The sequence below is a fragment of the Saccoglossus kowalevskii genome, chromosome 12 (assembly GCF_978046115.1).
Source record: "Saccoglossus kowalevskii chromosome 12, keSacKowa6.1, whole genome shotgun sequence".
NCBI classification, from domain to species: Eukaryota; Metazoa; Hemichordata; class Enteropneusta; family Harrimaniidae; genus Saccoglossus; species Saccoglossus kowalevskii.
In genome coordinates, this window is record NC_140652.1 from 37,183,035 (window position 1) to 37,203,254 (window position 20,220).

The window sequence follows — 20,220 nt, forward strand, 5'->3', positions numbered from 1 at the left end:
AACTTATTTAGCCATTTTAAGCATTTCATTTGCAATGCCATCTTTTCCTGCAGACTTATTATTTTTTCAATTTGTATTGCATTAATAACTTCAGACTTTTTAATCTCTTCATTCAACACTGCATTGTAGTTTTTTAAGTTCTCCTTTGCTAATAAGTCTTGGTCAATTTTATTATTATTTATGTTATTATTAGTATTATATAGCTTATTAAAGTGATCCATACAATTTTCATTTGTTATAATGGCATAAGATTTTCTATTTTCTGCATTTCTCAAACGTTCTAGTACTGACCAATACTCTAATTGTTGTCCACCCATAACTGTCTTATTGTATTTTCTTTAAATTCTTTTTTCTTATTTTTGATTATTTTTTTGTAATGTTTTTTTAATGTATAGTAAGTATGTTTAACAATACAATTGTTTGGCTGATGAGATAATGGTTTTGCCAGTTTTATAAGTTCTCTTCTGACTTCATTGCATGATTTATCAAACCAAGGCTTTTTTATATTTTTTGTTTCTCTTTTTATTTTTACTTTGTTTGACCTTTTTTAAGCTATTGTCAGCAATATTTAGTAGAATGGTTTTTAATTTCTCCGTTGTTTCGTTCACATCCATGCTTTCTGTATTACAATTAAGAAATGTATAAAAACTCTTTTCAACATTTTGATTTTGTGAAATATTTATTATTATTATTATTATTATTAAAAATATTATTATAAATGATTTTGTATAATAAGATTTACAATTTACAGAATAAAGCATTACATATAGTGTTAGATTATGGTTTCAACTTTGAGGTTGACTCATTTCGAATGACAATTTCTTGAACGAACATGGATTATCGCGGTTAGAATTTTTGCTTAGGTCATCGTGATTATATAAAACAAGGAGACAACAAACCTATTGTCTAGCCAACAACCAATCATTTCTACGAGCAGTCGTAAACATATTAGAGGGTAAAGTGGCATGACTCGACATTATTTTATCTGTGAACAGTAAGTCTACTGCTTTGGCGACACAGCGTGTACATGTGTTAAGAATGACAGCACAAACTGTGAAACTCTGGAATGGAGCTGAAATTCCATTGGTGGGGCTTGGTACTTGGGGCGGATGGGAGGTGAGCGTGACATTTGCTTATAATAGTAATGCGATTCTGGGGCTGTACAGGCTTAATTTTAAATTTTAAAATCGTTTTACTATCGCGTGAAACATGGAATTCTATAATGTGTGATGTAGCAGTAGGGATTACTATAAATCAATAAACTTGATTTACAGGCGAAACCAGGTGAAATATTAAAAGCAGTGGAGACGGCGATCGATGTAGGATACCGTCATATTGATACAGCATATGTGTATGGAGTGGAACATGAGGTCGGCGATGCCATAAACTCTAAACTCAAGGACGGTGCAGTAAAACGAGAAGAGCTGTTTGTGGTCAGCAAGGTAATAAATAAATAAATGAATGAATATATACTGATGAAATATATCAGTCATGGTGCTGCCTTGGTCGGCTGTGAGTGACCACGCCATTATCGTGTCATCTCTCGCACATAGACACTCATCATAGGCGTTGTGAGGATTCTCATGGGTGAGGCCTGTATTTAAACAATGTAAAGCGTTACGGTATCTGCACAGTGATATCAACAACAGTGGAAAACACCAGTGGATATGGCAAGTCAGGTCATACTGTAAATGCCGGAAAGCAAAATAAAAAAATAGCGAAATAACGAAATAATAAAAAGGCCATTTTTAAAGAGTAAATATTTACACACTTGTAAGTTCTTCCTGTTGACCTTTATGACTCTTTATCTCCTTTCGCACAACACTGGTCACGCTGGAGTATTTAAATGACGAGTAGCAATCGGAAAATACGACCCAGAGTCCAGAGTTCCAGAAAAAATGAAGCAATTGCAGAGTATATCTGAGCCACCCACGGTATACAAGAAATACAATTTAGTCGAAGAACATAGACAACTTTCCCGGGGTATTTGAAACCGAAATTGTCATCAAACTGTAAGGCCGTCGCTGATTGGCTGCTGGGTTGGAATGACAATTTTTGGTTTCAAATATTCCAGGAAAGTGTTCTATGTTCTTCGTGTAATTGGAAATTAAAAAAAATCCTGGAGAGCTATTTTTGTGAATGCGGAAAGATGATGAGTCGTGTATCGTAATTAAAGCGCGGTCGTCGTCGCGCCGCGTCCTGTTCGATATGGGACTCATAGCGACGTATACAACGCGTGTTAAATACATTGTTTATTTACATGAAATTCGAACACCCGCTGCGCGACGACCACCGCGCTTTAACATAATGATATATACATGATGCTGATATTTATATTTCGTAGACGGATGAATGGTTTATGGTTATACCGGAAGTTACATACATGTTCTTTAAATACGAGTTCACTAAATGTTTGTTACTTCATAGTTAGATTCCTTTGTTTCACTGTTTGACCTGAGGTGAACTATTGGCTATTGCTATTGATGAAGAACTTCAGAATACGGTTCTAAGATATACAAAATGAAATGGAGAAACCGTATAATTAAATAAAGGAAGTAAATCATAAATAATTCTTATCATGATTCAAATATACATATCTCTCAATAGGTACAGAATATCGAGCAATACAACTCATAAATATATGGCAAATAACTTTAAAAATACATAAATAACAGAATGTAAACCGCGAAAAAAAAGAATTGCCAGCCATTTTCACATCTGGTCAAATTGATTTTTCAAAAATGGTTAGGTCGAAGTATTTATTAACATATATTTCACATATAATCAAAAATAAAAGTTCATTTTCACAATAATATTATAATATTTGAACAGTTCATATTCAATATTTATTTCACAGCACATTTACGTTTGCACACACATGGAATACAAATATATCCCCGATATGTATGGCACAGTGTCATATCTCCTGTCTTTGTTTGTTCTGTTCTCAGCTTTGGCAGAAGTTTATGGCTCCCAAAGACGTTAAACCCATGTTACTATCAACACTTAAAGATCTGAAACTTGAATACTTAGATCTGTATCTCATTCACAAACCAGTTCCCTACATGGTAAGCAACAATTTGATTTTAAGGTAACTTGAACCGAATTATCACAGTACTGACATTAGCAGTGCATTGTGAGAGATAACTTATATCATGCAAAATTAAATTCAAACTGAAAACTGACGAAACTTGTAAACGTTTCGAAATATTATTAACGATGTTAGCATTCACATCAATAATGATGCCATTGGCATGAATTAAGAACATTTTGTGCATAATTTGTATAGATTAGTCAGTTGTAGCTCAGTTCCAGTTTAGATTTAATATTTAATTAGCCAGTTTCCTGTAGTGTTTTATATTTTGTTATTAATTGTATTCACTGATGGTACTCGTAATGTACGATTAGATTTCAAGATGTTACTTGTATACATAATGTCTGACAAGTTAATACAAACGTGGCTGAGACGTATCATGAACTCAATATAGGTATTATAGGTAAACAACTATTGACCTGATTGACAAGAATCTGATCTTTGACCTTTTCAGGAATCGTAGCCATTATTATACACATAGTTGTCTTAATTTGTAGAATTTATTTTTAAATTTGTTTGTACAAGCTGTTTTAAACACAAACCTTTTCTTAGTGTTCAAATACTTCATTGCATTTGTGTATATGTTCACATTGGCATGAAACTATAAAATACTACATTGTTATACTAATATATTTACTAGAATCAAGGTGATATTATTCCAAAGAATGAAAATGGAGATGTTCTTTTCAATCATGATGTTCAGCATACTGACACGTGGAAGGTGAGTAAAATAGTAACAAAACCATTCCTAAAATTATTTTGATCACTACCCCCCCCCCCTCCATAGACACAAATATATCTTAATGTTAATTAAGAATAACGAGTTTGCTGGTGGTCATGTGATCTATTTTTTTTCAATTGTGGACATGTGTACACGTACACAAAGAACTCGAGAATGTATGGTATTTTTGTAAACCAGAACTGAATTAACAATAATGTAGTTGAATACCACATATATTCCAAACACCGATATAGCCATTTGTTCGTGTGGTTAGTAACATTGAATACAAGTCGCTAATACAAAGATCAGACGAAGAACAAAAGACGGAATGTTTTTTATGATACTTAGTTGGCATGGGAACGTAAGTATTTTGAAATAATCTGTTCAGGATTAAAATGGTAAAATTTGAAAGATGACTACTCTGATGTTTGGTACACAATTTAATCACTCATGAACTGAATAATATTGCTTGCAGGAAATGGAGAAGCTGGTCGACGAAGGTCTGGTCAAGTCCATCGGTGTGTCTAATTTCAACCACTATCAAGTACAAAACATTTTGGACCATTGCAGAGTTAAACCAGCTGTCATTCAAGTAAGCATTTTTTAGTTTTCAACACTGATTTATTTCGCCACTGCATAGCGCCCCCTATTGACGGGTTGATTAAATCGTCACATTTCAATGAAAGCATGTACGTACGCAATGCTCATAAACAATGCACATATCTGATTAGTTGTTCCACATATCCCAAGTATAAACAATGCACATATCTGATTAGTTGTTCCACATATCCCAAGTAAAAACAATGCACATATCTGATTAGTTGTTCCACATATCCCAAGTATAAACAATGCACATATCTGATTAGTTGTTCCACATATCCCAAGTATAAACAATGCACATATCTGATTAGTTGTTCCACATATCCCAAGTATAAATAATGCACATATCTGATTAGTTGTTCCACATATCCCAAGTATAAACAATGCACATATCTGATTAGTTGTTCCACATATCCCAAGTATAAATAATGCACATATCTGATTAGTTGTTCCACATATCCCAAGTATAAACAATGCACATATCTGATTAGTTGTTCCACATATCCCAAGTATAAACAATGCACATATCTGATTAGTTGTTCCACATATCCCAAGTATAAACAATGCACATATCTGATTAGTTGTTCCACATATCCCAAGTATAAACAATGCACATATCTGATTAGTTGTTCCACATATCCCAAGTATAAACAATGCACATATCTGATTAGTTGTTCCACATATCCCAAGTATAAACAATGCACATATCTGATTAGTTGTTCCACATATCCCAAGTATAAATAATGCACATATCTGATTAGTTGTTCCACATATCCCAAGTATAAACAATGCACAGATCTGATTAGTTGTTCCACATATCCCAAGTATAAACAATGCACATATCTGATTAGTTGTTCCACATATCCCAAGTAATACATATATATACTGTGCACATATGCATATATGACAGATGTGACTAATTTAAGCTGGTAAACATTTTATTTTGTTTTCCTAATTTGTGTGTGCGAGTTCAAATCTCATGTCGTGTGTAATGTGAATGTTCGTTTGTCCGTGATTATTCGCATAAATTAGTCAAATTTGGTTTTATCAATCGAATCTTCTGGGTTATATGTGAATATACTACACTGCGCCTGGCTTTTGATGTCACCAAATACAGTCTGAAACTATTTGACAAAATGACAATTATTTTAATTTTACCACACCTTTACAACAATATAAACTCTTCTTTATGGGGTTAGCATTTCTCTACTCATTCGTTTATAATGCTATGTATACCATGGAGTCCATGTATCTTTCTCTTACTGATTTGATTAGATTTTATAGTGTACTCGTCGCGATGTAGTCGTTTGTTTTGCGTTCTTGCACTTATAAAGATGTTAGTAATAAGCCATTTTTCGCAGGCTGCGAGATCACGCGTGGCCACGGTTTACGAACCTTAGCAACCAATTGAGTCACGTGATACAGGTCAAGCTTTCAGTTTAATATGGTAGCAACCACATTGTCCTACGCGTTGTAAATCTCATCTCGAAACAATATTTGTCCCAATGGGAGTCAAACGGTGCGCTTACGGAGAATGTAAGAGTGATTCTCGCTTTCAATACAAACATTATATGAATGCTGTTTTTATTTATTTTTTGCGATTCCCTAAACCAAAAACGCAGTCTGAAAAGTGCGATTGATGGTCCAGTGCCTGTTCTCGGGCTGACAATTTTGGTCGACACAGAATCATCCAGGACATGTACATGTACGCTCGTTTCCTGTACTTTGTGGGAGGAAAGGGTCCTTCGGAGTCGTATCCAGACCCAACAACAGCGATTGCGAGAGGTGTCGAACGCCGTATATTCAAGTCGAAGACATCGCCGAGCGGCAATCAAAAGAAGCGCCGGAAAACATTGAAACCTGTTGATACGGTTTAACTTCCTTTTGCAAGTTGTACTGATCGGAACTTTACCGTGCTTGTTTTCATGCCATTAATATTTATTTATTTAAATTTTATGATCGTGTATTTTATTGCGATCCCGAATAAAATGCATGGGATTGACCATTTTTTTGTTATTTACAACTCACAAGTGTACATCTTAAATTGTCTTATCATTAGTATCCCGATGAAAACTAGATTCCTGACATTACTGTTACCTTAGAATTTGAAAAGGATTTAAATGCGAATAGCTTTGCATTTAATGATAACAATATTGCTACAGAGTTAGGGAATACCTCTAAGAGTAAGCCTGAATGTGAACTAATTATACTACTAAGTGCAGAATTAAATTGTAATATTTAATACTTGTACAATTTAATACTCATACTATCGGGTTTTAAAAATAGTTTTATTCAACTTCCCTTCTATGTCGAAATGTTATGAATTTTCAAGCTATGTATTTTTATAACATGCTTGTTGTGTACAATAAGCAATATTGACAGTTTCCTGTCATTTGTATGGATGTGTGTGCGTATCATGCAGTGTCGACAGATTGTTGTTATCCATAATAATAATAATAACTTTATTGCATCCTTAGAAATACAATGTTTCTATCAGTTAATAGCAATAAAGATTAGTTGTGATAACTACTACTACAAAAAGAAAGTTAGTTGTTAAAAAAGATAAAGCAAGTGTTACATATCAAATGGCATTTTTATTTCTTGATTGAAATGCATTATGAATATAGTTGCCAATCTTTTTTATTATTACATCATCTTTTGAAGTCATCAAGAAATTAAATTTCTGGAGATCATCCTGGGTTTCTTGTGGATATATAATGTCGTGTATGATTTGTTGGCGTATTACTTTATATTGTGGACATTTCATAACAAAGTGCAGTTCATCTTCTATTTCATTCTGTGAACATTGTTTGCAAATTCTATTTTCAGTAGGTATTTTTGGTTGCATATGTCTCCCTTTTTCTATTGCTAAATTGTGATTACTAGTTCGAAATTTTGTCATTGAAATTCTTTGTTTCAAATTTAGCACATCCAAGTATTTTTCAAAATTATAAGAGTCTTTGAATTTTTCATAAGTTCTCAGCTTTGTTTTTTCAGTTATATTTTTTCTCCAGAAATTTATGTATTTTTGTTTGACAACTTTACCAATTTGCTGTATATGTTTTGTTAACCAATCATTCTGTTGTTCTCGTGAAAAGTTCATGTTGTTCATCATTTTTTGTATTGAAGAGTATCATTGTAAATTGGATTTCTTTTGTTCAAGGTATGCTTGTTTTGTGATATTATTGTCTGGTAATTCACTGATACGAGTCCAGTATTTTATTAAATTGATCTGAATATCTACTAAGAGTGGGAATTCTCCTACTTCGGCTCTGCATGCAATGTTTGCCACAAATTTGTTCAATAGTTGTTTGTAAAAATTCAATTGTGTTTTTTCTGTTATTGTTTTGTCCCATTTGTTGTAATCTTGAATTTCATGGCCCCAGATTTCAGACCCGTACAATAATATTAGTTGAATACACCTTTTAAAAAGAAGGATGAAAGTTCTACAATTTGTTTCTGGTGGTAGGAACTGTTTCAATGCTTACATTGCTCTGGCTGCTTTATCTGCTAAATTTTGTTTGGCTTCAGTGTAGCAGCCATTTGACTTTATATTTATACCCAGGTATTTGTACATATTTATACAGGTAATATTTTGTTCATATGAACTAATGTGTGAATCATGCAATATTAGCCGTTTCCCGTTATTTTTTAGGAATCTCAAAAGCTGTTCACGCTAGTAATGGTGAAAGTATCAGTAATGTGAAATATGTGCCTTTGACATATGATGCTAGTACACAGACAGATATTACGTTTGAACCTGCCCGTCGCCAAACAACTTGAAATCTTCGCACAATTTGTAGACCCTGAGCTTCTTCCGGTCATAGTCGAACCGATAATGCATTAAACATCGGAAAAACTGAATTCTGGAACATTCCTGAAATCACTAGAGTAGCCTGGTAATTTCAAAGGATCGATGAAATTGCAACCAAGTTTGCTAAGTCTTGAAGCGACGAATTTTTTTAGGATCATGTCGTAAAAATTCAGGGTCTTCCTCGAACTCCAAATCGTGCACAGCTTTAATGATTGCAAGAATTCTTTGAGCTGTGGCACGGTCATTCTGTCGAAGTCAAAAACGTGAAACAAATGCAATAAATCACTCGAAAATGTAATGCACGACACTAGGTACACGAACGATTTAGCGCTATTTTGATTCAAAGCTTGACCTGTATCACATGACTAGCAACCGGTTGCTAGGCAAATTTAACGGTCTCGCGAGATCTCGACCAAAGCGAAAAATAACCTATTGTCTTGTCTTTCAGTTTGAAATTCACCCATATCTTACCATGACAAAACTGGTTGAATTTTGTCAATCTAAAGGTATTCATGTGACTGCATCTAGTCCATTCGGTTCACCTGCTTCACCAGAGTGAGTATCTACACGTATAATGTTCACATAACCTTACCTAATCCATTCTTTGTTACATCCAGTATTCACATGTGTCAATCGAATAATGTTCACTTAACCTTTACCTAATCCATTCTTTGTTACATCCAGTATTCAAGTGTGTCAATCTAATAATGTTCACATAACCTACATAATCCATTCTTTGTTACATCGAGTATTCACATGTGTCAATCTAATAATGTTCACATAACCTATATAATCCATTCTTTGTTACATCGAGTATTCACATGTGTCAATCTAATAATGTTCACATAACCTACATAATCCATTCTTTGTTACATCGAGTATTCACATGTGTCAATCTAATAATGTTCACATAACCTACATAATCCATTCTTTGTTACATCGAGTATTCACATGTGTCAATCTAATAATGTTCACATAACCTTGCATAATCCATTCTTTGTTACATCGAGTATTCACATGTGTCAATCTAATAATGTTCACATAACCTACATAATCCATTCTTTGTTACATCGAGTATTCACATGTGTCAATCTAATAATGTTCACATAACCTTACATAATCCATTCTTTGTTACATCGAGTATTTACATGTGTCAATCTAATAATGTTCACATAACCTTTACCTAATCCATTCTTTGTTACATCGAGTATTCACATGTGTCAATCTAATAATGTTCACATAACCTTACATAATCCATTCTTTGTTACATCGAGTATTCACGTGTGTCAATCTAATAATGTTCACATAACCTTACATAATCCATTCTTTGTTACATCGAGTATTCACCTGTGTCAATCTAATAATGTTCACATAACCTTACATAATCCATTCTTTGTTACATCGAGTATTCACATGTGTCAATATAATAATGTTCACATAACCTTTACCTAATTCATTCGTTGTTACATCGAGTATTCACATGTGTCAATCTAATAATGTTCACATAACCTTACATAATCCATTCTTTGTTACATCGAGTATTCACATGTGTAAATCTAATAATGTTCACATAACCTTACATAATCCATTCTTTGTTACATCGAGTATTCACATGTGTAAATCTAATAATGTTCACATAACCTTACATAATCCATTCTTTGTTACATCGAGTATTCACATGTGTAAATCTAATAATGTTCACATAACCTTACATAATCCATTCTTTGTTACATCGAGTATTCACATGTGTCAATCTAATAATGTTCACATAACCTTACCTAATCCATTCTTTGTTACATCGAGTATTCACATGTGTCAATCTAATAATTTTGATTCCCAGTTTCATGTTTTTGTCAATTCCCAGTTTCGTGTTGTTGTCGATTCCCACTTTCGTAGATGTAACACATCATTTCTGTGCATTCATGTTCATTCCTGTTTATGAGATCAAATCCTACAATAAAATCAATACTTCATTCATGATGTATTTGCTTTAGAGCCAAGCTTCCCCAAGAGCCCGTTTTGAGAAATCCTAGCATCTTAGCAATTGCCCAGAAACACAATCGGTCATCAGGCCAGATTATATTGAGATATTTGATCCAACGTGGATTGAGCGCTGTACCAAAGAGTAGTAATCCTGGTCGAATTAAGCAAAACCTACAGGTAAGAATATGCACTAGACCAAACAAACTAGCATATTGCTGTTAAATAAAACGCATCTGCATTCTTTTAACAACATCTCTACACATACTTTTTTTAAATGGGGCAACACTGTGTTTGTATTTGTATACACCAGCTAAGAGTTTGACGTAACATGGCACTAACATTATGTATCAACGCATTGGATTTAACATGTATTTAAAAAATATACGTTTGTTATTTGTTTCTCAAATTCACTTATTGATTGTTCCCATTCCTAGGTGTTTGATTTTAATCTTAGTGACGAGCAAATGCAAACCATCAAGTCATTAAATATGAACTGGCGTGCTCATCCGCACCTCTGGTAAGTTGATGTTTTATTATTTTTTACATCTTCACGCATCATAATTCAGTGATTAATAAATTATATAAGAATTTTTCACTATACAGAGACCTCTCGCCATGTATTGGCTAAGTCGTGAGTAATTCAAAGGATCACAAAAATTCTAGTTTTGTTTTCTAGCAGTAGTTTCAACTGTTGATGGTTCGTTGCTCCACTTATTTAATTGGCCGTTAAAGAGTTTGTGTGAGACAATCGGCGCTGGTGTTTTCAAACCGCGACAATGACCGCAGTATTTAACATCCATTGAAGTAAATTACTGGGCATTTTCAGTCGGCAATGCTTTGATAAAGCCCTATAAACACAAACAGTCAATTATTCTGATCTCAAGTTATTCAGTCTGTCTGTCTGTCTGTCTGTCTGTCTGTCTGTCTGTCTGTCTGTCTGTCTGTTGTCTGTCTGTCTGTTGTCTGTCTGTCTGTTGTCTGTCTGTTGTCTGTTGTCTGTCTGTCTGTCTGTTGTCTGTCTGTCTGTCTGTCTGTCTGTCTGTCTGTCTGTCTGTCTGTCTGTCTGCCTGTCTGTCTGTCTGTCTGTCTGTCTGTCTGTCTGTCTGTCTGTCTGTCTGTCTGTCTGTCTGTCTGTCTGTCTGTCTGTCTGTCTGTCTGTCTGTCCGTTACCCCACGGCCCATGATTTAACGAGGGTTCACTGTATGTGATTTTGCAAACCATGTTTGTCGATTGTTATATTGTAATTGTGATCTGATAGTGAACGCAGAATATCGAAATATAACTAGATTGTTTGTTCTTCCCCCTCTGTGCATACACAGCTGTAAATAACATCAACAATAGAGTAACCAGTGTAAAAACACACTTCAGTCACGTGAATGCATTCATTTTGTCTTCTTATTTATAGGGACAAAGGACACAAGGACTATCCATTCAATGAAGTGTACGATTAGAGCTGAGGAATACTTCAAAACCAGTCTATATGTGATCCATATGGAATTTCTGATACATATTGAAATGTTTTACCACTGTGATAATTACATTTAGAATTAATGTTTATTTAGTTTCTATAATCTTATTGTCACCATCCGTACTCGCACTACAATATAACTAGCGTACACATCTAGCGAGTTCAGCAATTAATCATAGGTCAAGTTATATATTGCTTTCAAGTAATCAGTAAGGTCCGTGGCTAATGACAGCCAATCTCGAATCTAACATTTTTTTTTGCCGTAATTCAAATTAATGAATTAGCGGCAATCATACTCAAGTTTAGTTATAGTTTCCAAAGTTATGTCACTCGTGCTCCGGTATTGAGTCCCCTGATTGATAAGAGCGATGATATACTCAGCATCAACATTTTTTCGATTTCGATTAGCAAGGCCACGAATCAGTTAGCGTGACTTTATAGGTTTATAACATTACGTTATGTGCAATACAAGCACGTGTTAATCTATATGAATATTAAAAAGTGGGCTTCAAAACAGAACTGACTGGTAAAATTGTAGTTTGTGCGTGTTATTGACCTGTTATCATTTGTTGGGTGCACCGTCGAGTGAAAATTTACAAATAACCGAAAGCCCCCCCCCCCTGGCGATTCAAGAATAAAATGAAACGTCCCAAACTGAAAATAGAATTTTGACTTTTGCCGTTCATTTCAAAATTTTATTGTTGAAAACTAAATGCCGCCTCCGCAGATTTCAGGAATCACAGCTAAAATGTAAGTTGTGAAATTACGTCAAAAACCAAAATGTAAGAATTCAGAAACCACATTAAAGCAGCAACAAGATATAGAATAATCCGAAAAGAAATATCATATTGATTTGTGGGCTTTTTAGTAGTTTGATGTGATTTTTTTTGTTTCAATTGAATGTAATCATAAATTTGCATACTTTACAATTTGGTTCAAAATAGAAATTTAACAAAAGTAACTAATTCAAACAACACAATATAAGTTTTTAGATGGAAGATATCTTTTGACAAACAAGAAGACATGTTCGAAATAATATTGTAATGATATTTGGTATGGGGTCCATCACGTGATCTCAAACTATGATTGGTTTAACCGTCAATAGGCATGATTGTCAATACGCCATACATGGATTTCTGTCTGACGGGACTATTTAACCCGACAATTTATGATACGCCCTCACACTCCAGAAATAACACAACATTCTTATACCTAACTGCACCATGTGTTTAAGTGGAATAATAAAATGAGTGTCCTCTTAGGGAGAAACTACATGTCAATAAAATCTATTCAATTATAACAATCTAATATAAAAAGTACAGACATGCAAATAAAATGTTACATGACACATCGTTGTTAATTTGTAAGTAATACTATGTTCTCGCTTATCAAAAGTTAGTTACTCTTGTCAACGTCTGTTCAACAATAATCCAACCTATTAGATCACATATTGTCTTTATCAGCGAAGCGTTGAATTATTCAAATAGTTCGTAATGCATAGTACAGACCCGCCAGGAAGTATTTACGCACTCGTCATTTGATCGTTTTCGTGTAACATTATGTGTTGTCTCTAAAATATACTAAATTTAAGAAGAACTAGTTTTAGTCAAAATAAAATGGTTGATCTGTGTTCAGTTTGTATGTATGTAGACGTTTTTTCAGTGAGCGAAAATCACAATGGTTCTACGGAAGCGCGCTCATTTGTATGTCATTTGCATCTCATTACAATTCAGCGCTATAAAACATGTTCGATAGTCGTGTCCTTTCTCATGCAAATTTGAACCAATTGGGAAGCTGAGATTATTTCAAACGCATTTTTGGGGCGGGAATACCTGTCAGTCGTGGTTCATGAATATATTCTAACATATAATACTCTAACATTCCATCTCGCATAACCCGAAACTCTCATACACAAGTATATAATATGGGATGGCGCGTCTAGCCAGCAGACCCCCTAGCAGCCCGTAGTTGCGCCAAAGTACGGCAACTACATTCGTGATGCGATAAAAGAATGCACTGTGGTATTTTAGCAAACATACGTTTAAAAAAAATATATCACTGTGCTGTCTGACGCCCGAGTATGAACATCATCACTCGTTCACTGTATTTATAGAGCTCTACCTTATCTGCATATACGACATGCCAAATGGAGGACAGCCTCTGATTGGCTGTAAACGATAAGAACAGATGTTCGTTCTAATTCGCTTGACATTCTACTCTATTACTCTAACATTCCCTCTCGCATAACCCGAAACTCTCATACACAAGTATATACTAGTACTATGGGATGGCGCGTCTAGCCAGCAGGCCCGAGTGTCACACAGAACGGGCAATCGCATGTTATGACATAGTAGAGAAATTCATTTTAACATTGCCTATTTTGGCTGGTTATTGTCTGAAAAATGGAAAAAAAGATTACATATATGTAAGCATGTTACCTTAGTGAAATTACAAATCCAAAGCACGGGAGACACTGAGGCGTTCATCCAATTTTACACTGACATATCCGTGTTTTGCCTTTTACTCTACCACTAGCCCTGACGTTTGAAACATTGTGTCTCCCACACCAGCCTGGGCTGCAGACGCGCACCCCCTGAGCGAAAACTGTATAAAGCAAATTAGCTGACATGCATTGGCCAGCGCGTAGCTTGTATTTAAACCAGCTTTAGTTTTGTAAAGTAGGCTAAAAATAAAATCAACTGAATCGTCCGAGATGTTTGCAAGCTGCAAATAAGGAGACACCATACCCACTGAACACATGGGATTGCCAGTCTTTGCAATCACGACCGATTTACCTTCTCTCTAAATGTCTGTTTTGACTGCCTAATCGCAATAGAAATATAAGAATCATAAAATTAAACGTCGAACGTTACATAGCGCGTCAAACCTAAAAAAACATGCAAGTGCTGTAATACACACAGCAAGGTAGGTTGGCTTCAATGCCATCATAACTATTAACTAATAAAGTATTAATTTCAGGTGTAATTGGTCCTTTTTTGTTAACTGATTTAGAGTCTCTCCTCTTTGCCGCTTCAAGAGCCAATTTAAGGATGAGACCCAGGTTCGTGGGCGCTTATATTCAAACCTGTATTTCACAGTGAAGATTGAATTTGACTACCTACATATTATATATATTTAGTTAGCTCTGTGTGTGAATTGTGTGAAAATGTTATTGTTTTTTCAAACGAGTGGAGTGTATGCGTGTTTTTCTCGAAAAAAATTTGTTTTTGAGTTTGTTTCACTAAACACTGACGTACGGAAAACATATTGAAGTTGCAGACATCTTGTCTATTGTTATAAACTGATCAGCAGACTGGGAATCGAACCGTGTCCGGACAGTACAATGCGAGCCTTTGTTTTCTTGAAATGGGAGTCAAAAGTGAAAACTTTTCAATTTATGAATAAATTACAGTATGTTTTTATTCTACTCAAGATTTCTGTCGTTTTAATAGGTTTATTAAATAATGCGATACGCTCAGTTATTAGTATACTAGATGAGAATCTTCTGTGAAAAAAATTGAACTGTTCCATTGATCCTGTGTCTGTCGGACGTCTATTAAACTAAAGCGCGTAGTGCCAAAATGAAAGGCTCGAAAACAGCAAATTTGCATAAAAGTAATTTCTTGTCTTTCTACTCGACTGGAAACCTATTTGAAACGATAATTTTTTTCATGCTAATTTGTTTGGATAATACTCGTATCTTTGACGTCCCGATCTACGAAAATAATCATAGAGCGACGGATATGTTTAGGGAAAATGCAACGACGTTTCGGAAACCACTCTGTAAAATGGCGTCACTTGTTTACTGAGTAAACATGGGAGGACAACGATTTAATCTTATCACAAAAATAAACGCAGAGTGTAATGAATAAGTGGGATTAGGTCATAAGCCATGTTACTTGTTGCCACATCACAAGCTGTCTAAACTATGAATATATTACACCAAATGATTTGTACTCAGAAAAGACGGCGATTCGTGTAATATTAATTTTCTTGGGTGGCATTGCTGCTTCGTCAACACACAGTCCTTCAACAAAGAGGAACTGTGGTCCAAAGCGTCATCGTGTCACCGATCAGCCCGAATCGGAGTCAGAACTCAAGAAAGCATCTTGACGCAATGTTCCCGGAACCCGCCGTAGACGGCAGTATTTTCATGCGAGGTCAATTTTGGATCATCAGGTCATTCCTAAACGCGTAATTAGGACTGAGCCGAAAATCAAGTTTAGGTGCCAGAAATCAACCAAGACGCTTATTTGGGTATAATTTGCGCTGTCAAGACAAATTTCAAGTTAATAAAATAAGATTGACGACGTTTTCACAGGAGAAAAAAGTGAATTATTTGTTGAAAAAACCGTAGACAAATTCATACGCAAAAATCGTGACGTCGACTCTACGCATGCAATGCAGCGTCACGGAAATTGTCTACAGTACACGTACACGCATCTTTCGATGACGTAGATTATTTTGCCAGCCAGCTGAGGACGCCGTACAGACATTGTACTAAAGCACAGTCCCTCAACGTTGCTTTACCTCTAAAACTCTGCACAGCATGCTATGATCATTCAGTGTTTTGTACTAAACGATTCATCACTTAACAAAGCCAATTTTCAGGATTTATTGCCACATGATGTCATGAATCAGAGAAACTAATGACCAAAAATAAATATTGCATCGTATATAAATGATGACAGCGATTTACTAGGCCTATGGCCTGTGAACTCATATGATGTGTGTGCACGGTGCGACTAGTAACAATCACCTAACCTACCGGTCCTTCACGGCCACAGTTGTCGCGATGCATCTCAATAAAATAGCATCTAAATCCTATTAAGGCCGATATGTGTAAATACTTGTACATTAATAGTCTAGTCTATGCAACCAGCAATAATGACATGCAAGAATGGCATTGGCAAAATGATGACCTCGGATGTAGCCATGTCTAGGGGCATGGATATGATTTATAGTCTTTGCCCATTAATGTAATGTTATGGTTTATATGAAGTATGTGATCATGATTAATCTTCATGATCATTTGTGACCACACCATTGATTATTCGGCATAGGCTACCACACACTGTATAATATTGAGCAGAAAGTCATGCAAGAAAATGCATTTGATTCACCACATTGGCATGGCTGGCTGTATTCATTCTTACTTTTTCATGATCATTGTTTGGCTCACTACAAGATTCTTGAGATTTAGGCTTATTTTTGTCACATGCAAGTAACAGCAAAAGCTGCAATGTGTACATCAGGGGGCTTTTATCATGCTTGTGATGTTGCTATTGTAGGTAAATTGCCACAGCAGGAATGTAAATAACTGTCATTTATTAGGCAGAAACTGATAGGGGCTAATTCCTTGTGCTCACTACATACACATGTACATCAGTGAAGGTTTTTCTGTCGCCAGCTGCCATTTTTGAAATGGTGCCACCGATCAACAGTTCATGCCACTCACCTCAACCTTAAACAATGACATGTGTTGTCATTTGTTATTCATTTCATTTTTATGGAAATGAGTTACCTTTCTCTAAAATAAACAAAATTTGATAGTAATATCATCATGTAAAAAAAATTGTTTAAAATGATTGTATTTGATATAGACTGAACATGTTGGGGAAAAAATAAATCTAAAATAATAAAATCCCTGCCTAACTACCCAATAATTTTTACTCTAATACTAGAAACACCAAATTTGTTTTTCATTGGCCTCATAATGGTTTGAGATCTTTTTAACATGATCCACATAAATAATGAGGGATGAACTGGGATTCTGTACAAACAGGTCCATGCATTTACATTCTATGTTTCTGGTTTGATGTTGACTCATTTACAGCCCTGTCATTGGTGATACAAGGAGTTTACTCCTTATAGCATGTGTGTGGGCTGTCTTATGCAAACCAACAATGCTGTTTTTGCACATGGATAATTCACTCCAGTTATATGTCAGATGACACATTACCATTTCCATGCGATATATTCATTACTTTTACCAGTTCTATCAGTTTGATGGAATTGATATCATCATTGATAACTCTATGAAGTACAATTACATTTCATACAGTCTTTTTGCACCTACTTTATTTCTTATTCATTCTGAATGAACAGGTGGATGAACATACAATAGCCTAAAAGTAAGGGGGTATATTTGTACAACACCCTGTCACTTTGCATGATATGGGTCTATAATACTGTCTTGTAAACAGTTAACTATTGGTTTTGTACAGTTTATTGTTGCTGCACATATAATTATTGAAAACAACAAGATATAGTATTTTCGGCAATATGACTACTACCGAATTGGTCGGTGTTGATACCTATCATTTGGTTCTTCATTCAACACTTATCTGCTTTTGCACAATGAGTCGTTCCATGCACATCATACCAGATTTAATCATGACACTCCGTTTACAACACCAAATTACCTCATTATAATATAAATGTGCATAACCTGTGTTTTCATTGAGAGGATGCTTGAATGCACGGTAGTGCTTTCAGCATCCTCTCACTAGTTATTTACAATGTGCCTCAAGATTTAATTTATGGAAAGTCCAATCATTTCCAAAGCATTTCAACAATGTTCTTCCTATTGAACATTCCTCTACTTAACACCTTACTCAAATCATTCATTACAATATATAATCCTTACCACTTGTTTTTTTATTTTCATCCAGGCGAGATAATTCAACCATCACCTGTATCTCCTATTGGTTCAACTTTGTACTTTATTCTTACTCGAATGTTTTGCTAAACTTGTTGTAAATTGATGGTTAAGATAAAAAATAAAAACTTTATTTTTTCCTTGTTTATTACAGACGTTTATTCTATTCACACTATTTTTACATGATTGTCTTCCAACTAGTCATGCTGAGTGATGTATAATAGCAGCTGGCCTAATTACAATCGAGTGGTGGGTGGGTCACAGTCACGTACAAATAAGCCATTCACTGCCAAAGAACAAATATAATCATGCTTTCCGATCAAGTACTTTAACCTCCCCTCTTGATTCACATGACATAACCAAAAGACTTAAGACATCACCTACTTCCTATAACACACAACACCATATTCACATAATTGTTCATACATGTATACATTGTCACAGAAAAATCAATTACATAAATTTACCAACGGCTCCAGCAAATCATCCGCCCATATTAACTATAGCCTTGTTTGTAATCCCTCTAATACTTATATTTTGTGTTTCAATTACATAATGTTAGTCCAAAAATGTCAGCTTCTATTATTTGAACACAATCCTATTATCAAGGTCACATTGGTATTGCGCTGGTCCCGCTAACTCTGGATTATGCCAAGTTGAACTTTGTGTAACCTCATGCGTCGTCCACATACCATGGGATGTTTCAACCGTTAATTGATGCAATATATCCACCTGCTGTCTTATTATCGTGAGCGTCAGTATATACTGTCTCAGTAAACATGCTCGTCGCAATAACATGAAACACGTTTCTGCCTGGTGGAAACATTGATACTATGCAATAGATCTAAAACGTTAGACTTCACTATTGTAACCTTTTCGGGAAGTGCAAAAATTAGGCCACAATCTAAATCTATAATCATACTGAGCCGTGTAAGTTTTTTGCATGGCGACCAATCGTTTGGAACAAAACTTGCTACTAATATGTCGTTTCTATCTCACTGAATGACATGTTCACATGAGTCGTAAGAGTTATCACTACTGAGCTCATCGTCTAAATAGACTACTATAAATGTACCTTGCGCCCTCCATAACTTAGCCAGGAGACGAACAACTGTAGTAAAAATGAGAGGAGCAGAGCTGAAACTAGATGGTAAAACATTGAAACAGAAGTACTGCATCGAACTGCCATATGGCCAGGCAAATGACAAGTAGGAGCGATGTTCGGAGAATATGTCAATATGGTGATAACCAGACTTTAAATCAAATGAAAACATGCGAGTACTATGTTGCAAGATATTCAGGGCAGTAGCGAGAAGACACCCGTTATTAAGCAACGACTCGGTGATGTAGATTAGATATCATGTAACTAAAATATTACCAAAGATTGTGTGATATATCAGATTCTAGATGGCTGAAAGTTAGTTTCAAAGTTTTGAATGATAAAAATGATGAAAATAACAAAAACTACACAACTTTCAGAATGTCCTGGAACTGGCCAAAATGTATTCACGATATCATAGAAAGTATAGATCTAGATGAACATCAAGTTGTACACTTTAGTCAGCAGAAAATTAAAAAATTAAAAAAACATGGCAAACAAATCATTACATGAAATTTAAAACAGGGATCAAGCATTGTGAAAAATAGTTAAAATCAGTTGAAAATTATAAAGGTGTCCAGCTTAAATTCAAATCAAGGTCATACACACTAGGTCTAGCGTATGAGAAAGTGGGCAAATGTCAATAGTGTACAATGTAGTGTAATTTAACGAATCGGTTTCACGCCGCCCGTGATTTGCGTGCCAATTTTAATAACTCACTGGGAAAAGATTGAGTTTGAGCACAATAAAATCAAGACTATATAAGGACGGTGATCTTC

The 20,220-nt window shown here is 35.0% G+C and overlaps 1 protein-coding gene across 1 annotated transcript; it reads left to right on the forward strand.

Annotated features, from left to right (window-relative positions):
- Positions 1 to 1,038: 1,038 nt before the first annotated feature.
- LOC100374564 (aldo-keto reductase family 1 member B7-like) lies at positions 1,039 to 11,764 on the forward strand. Its single transcript, XM_085506068.1, has 9 exons — positions 1,039 to 1,116; positions 1,275 to 1,442; positions 2,952 to 3,068; positions 3,735 to 3,815; positions 4,291 to 4,407; positions 8,678 to 8,784; positions 10,224 to 10,389; positions 10,647 to 10,729; positions 11,619 to 11,764. Exons 1-9 carry the CDS (start codon positions 1,039 to 1,041, stop codon positions 11,662 to 11,664), a joined length of 963 nt encoding a protein of 320 aa, XP_085362194.1. The 3' UTR covers positions 11,665 to 11,764.
- Positions 11,765 to 20,220: the final 8,456 nt, after the last annotated feature.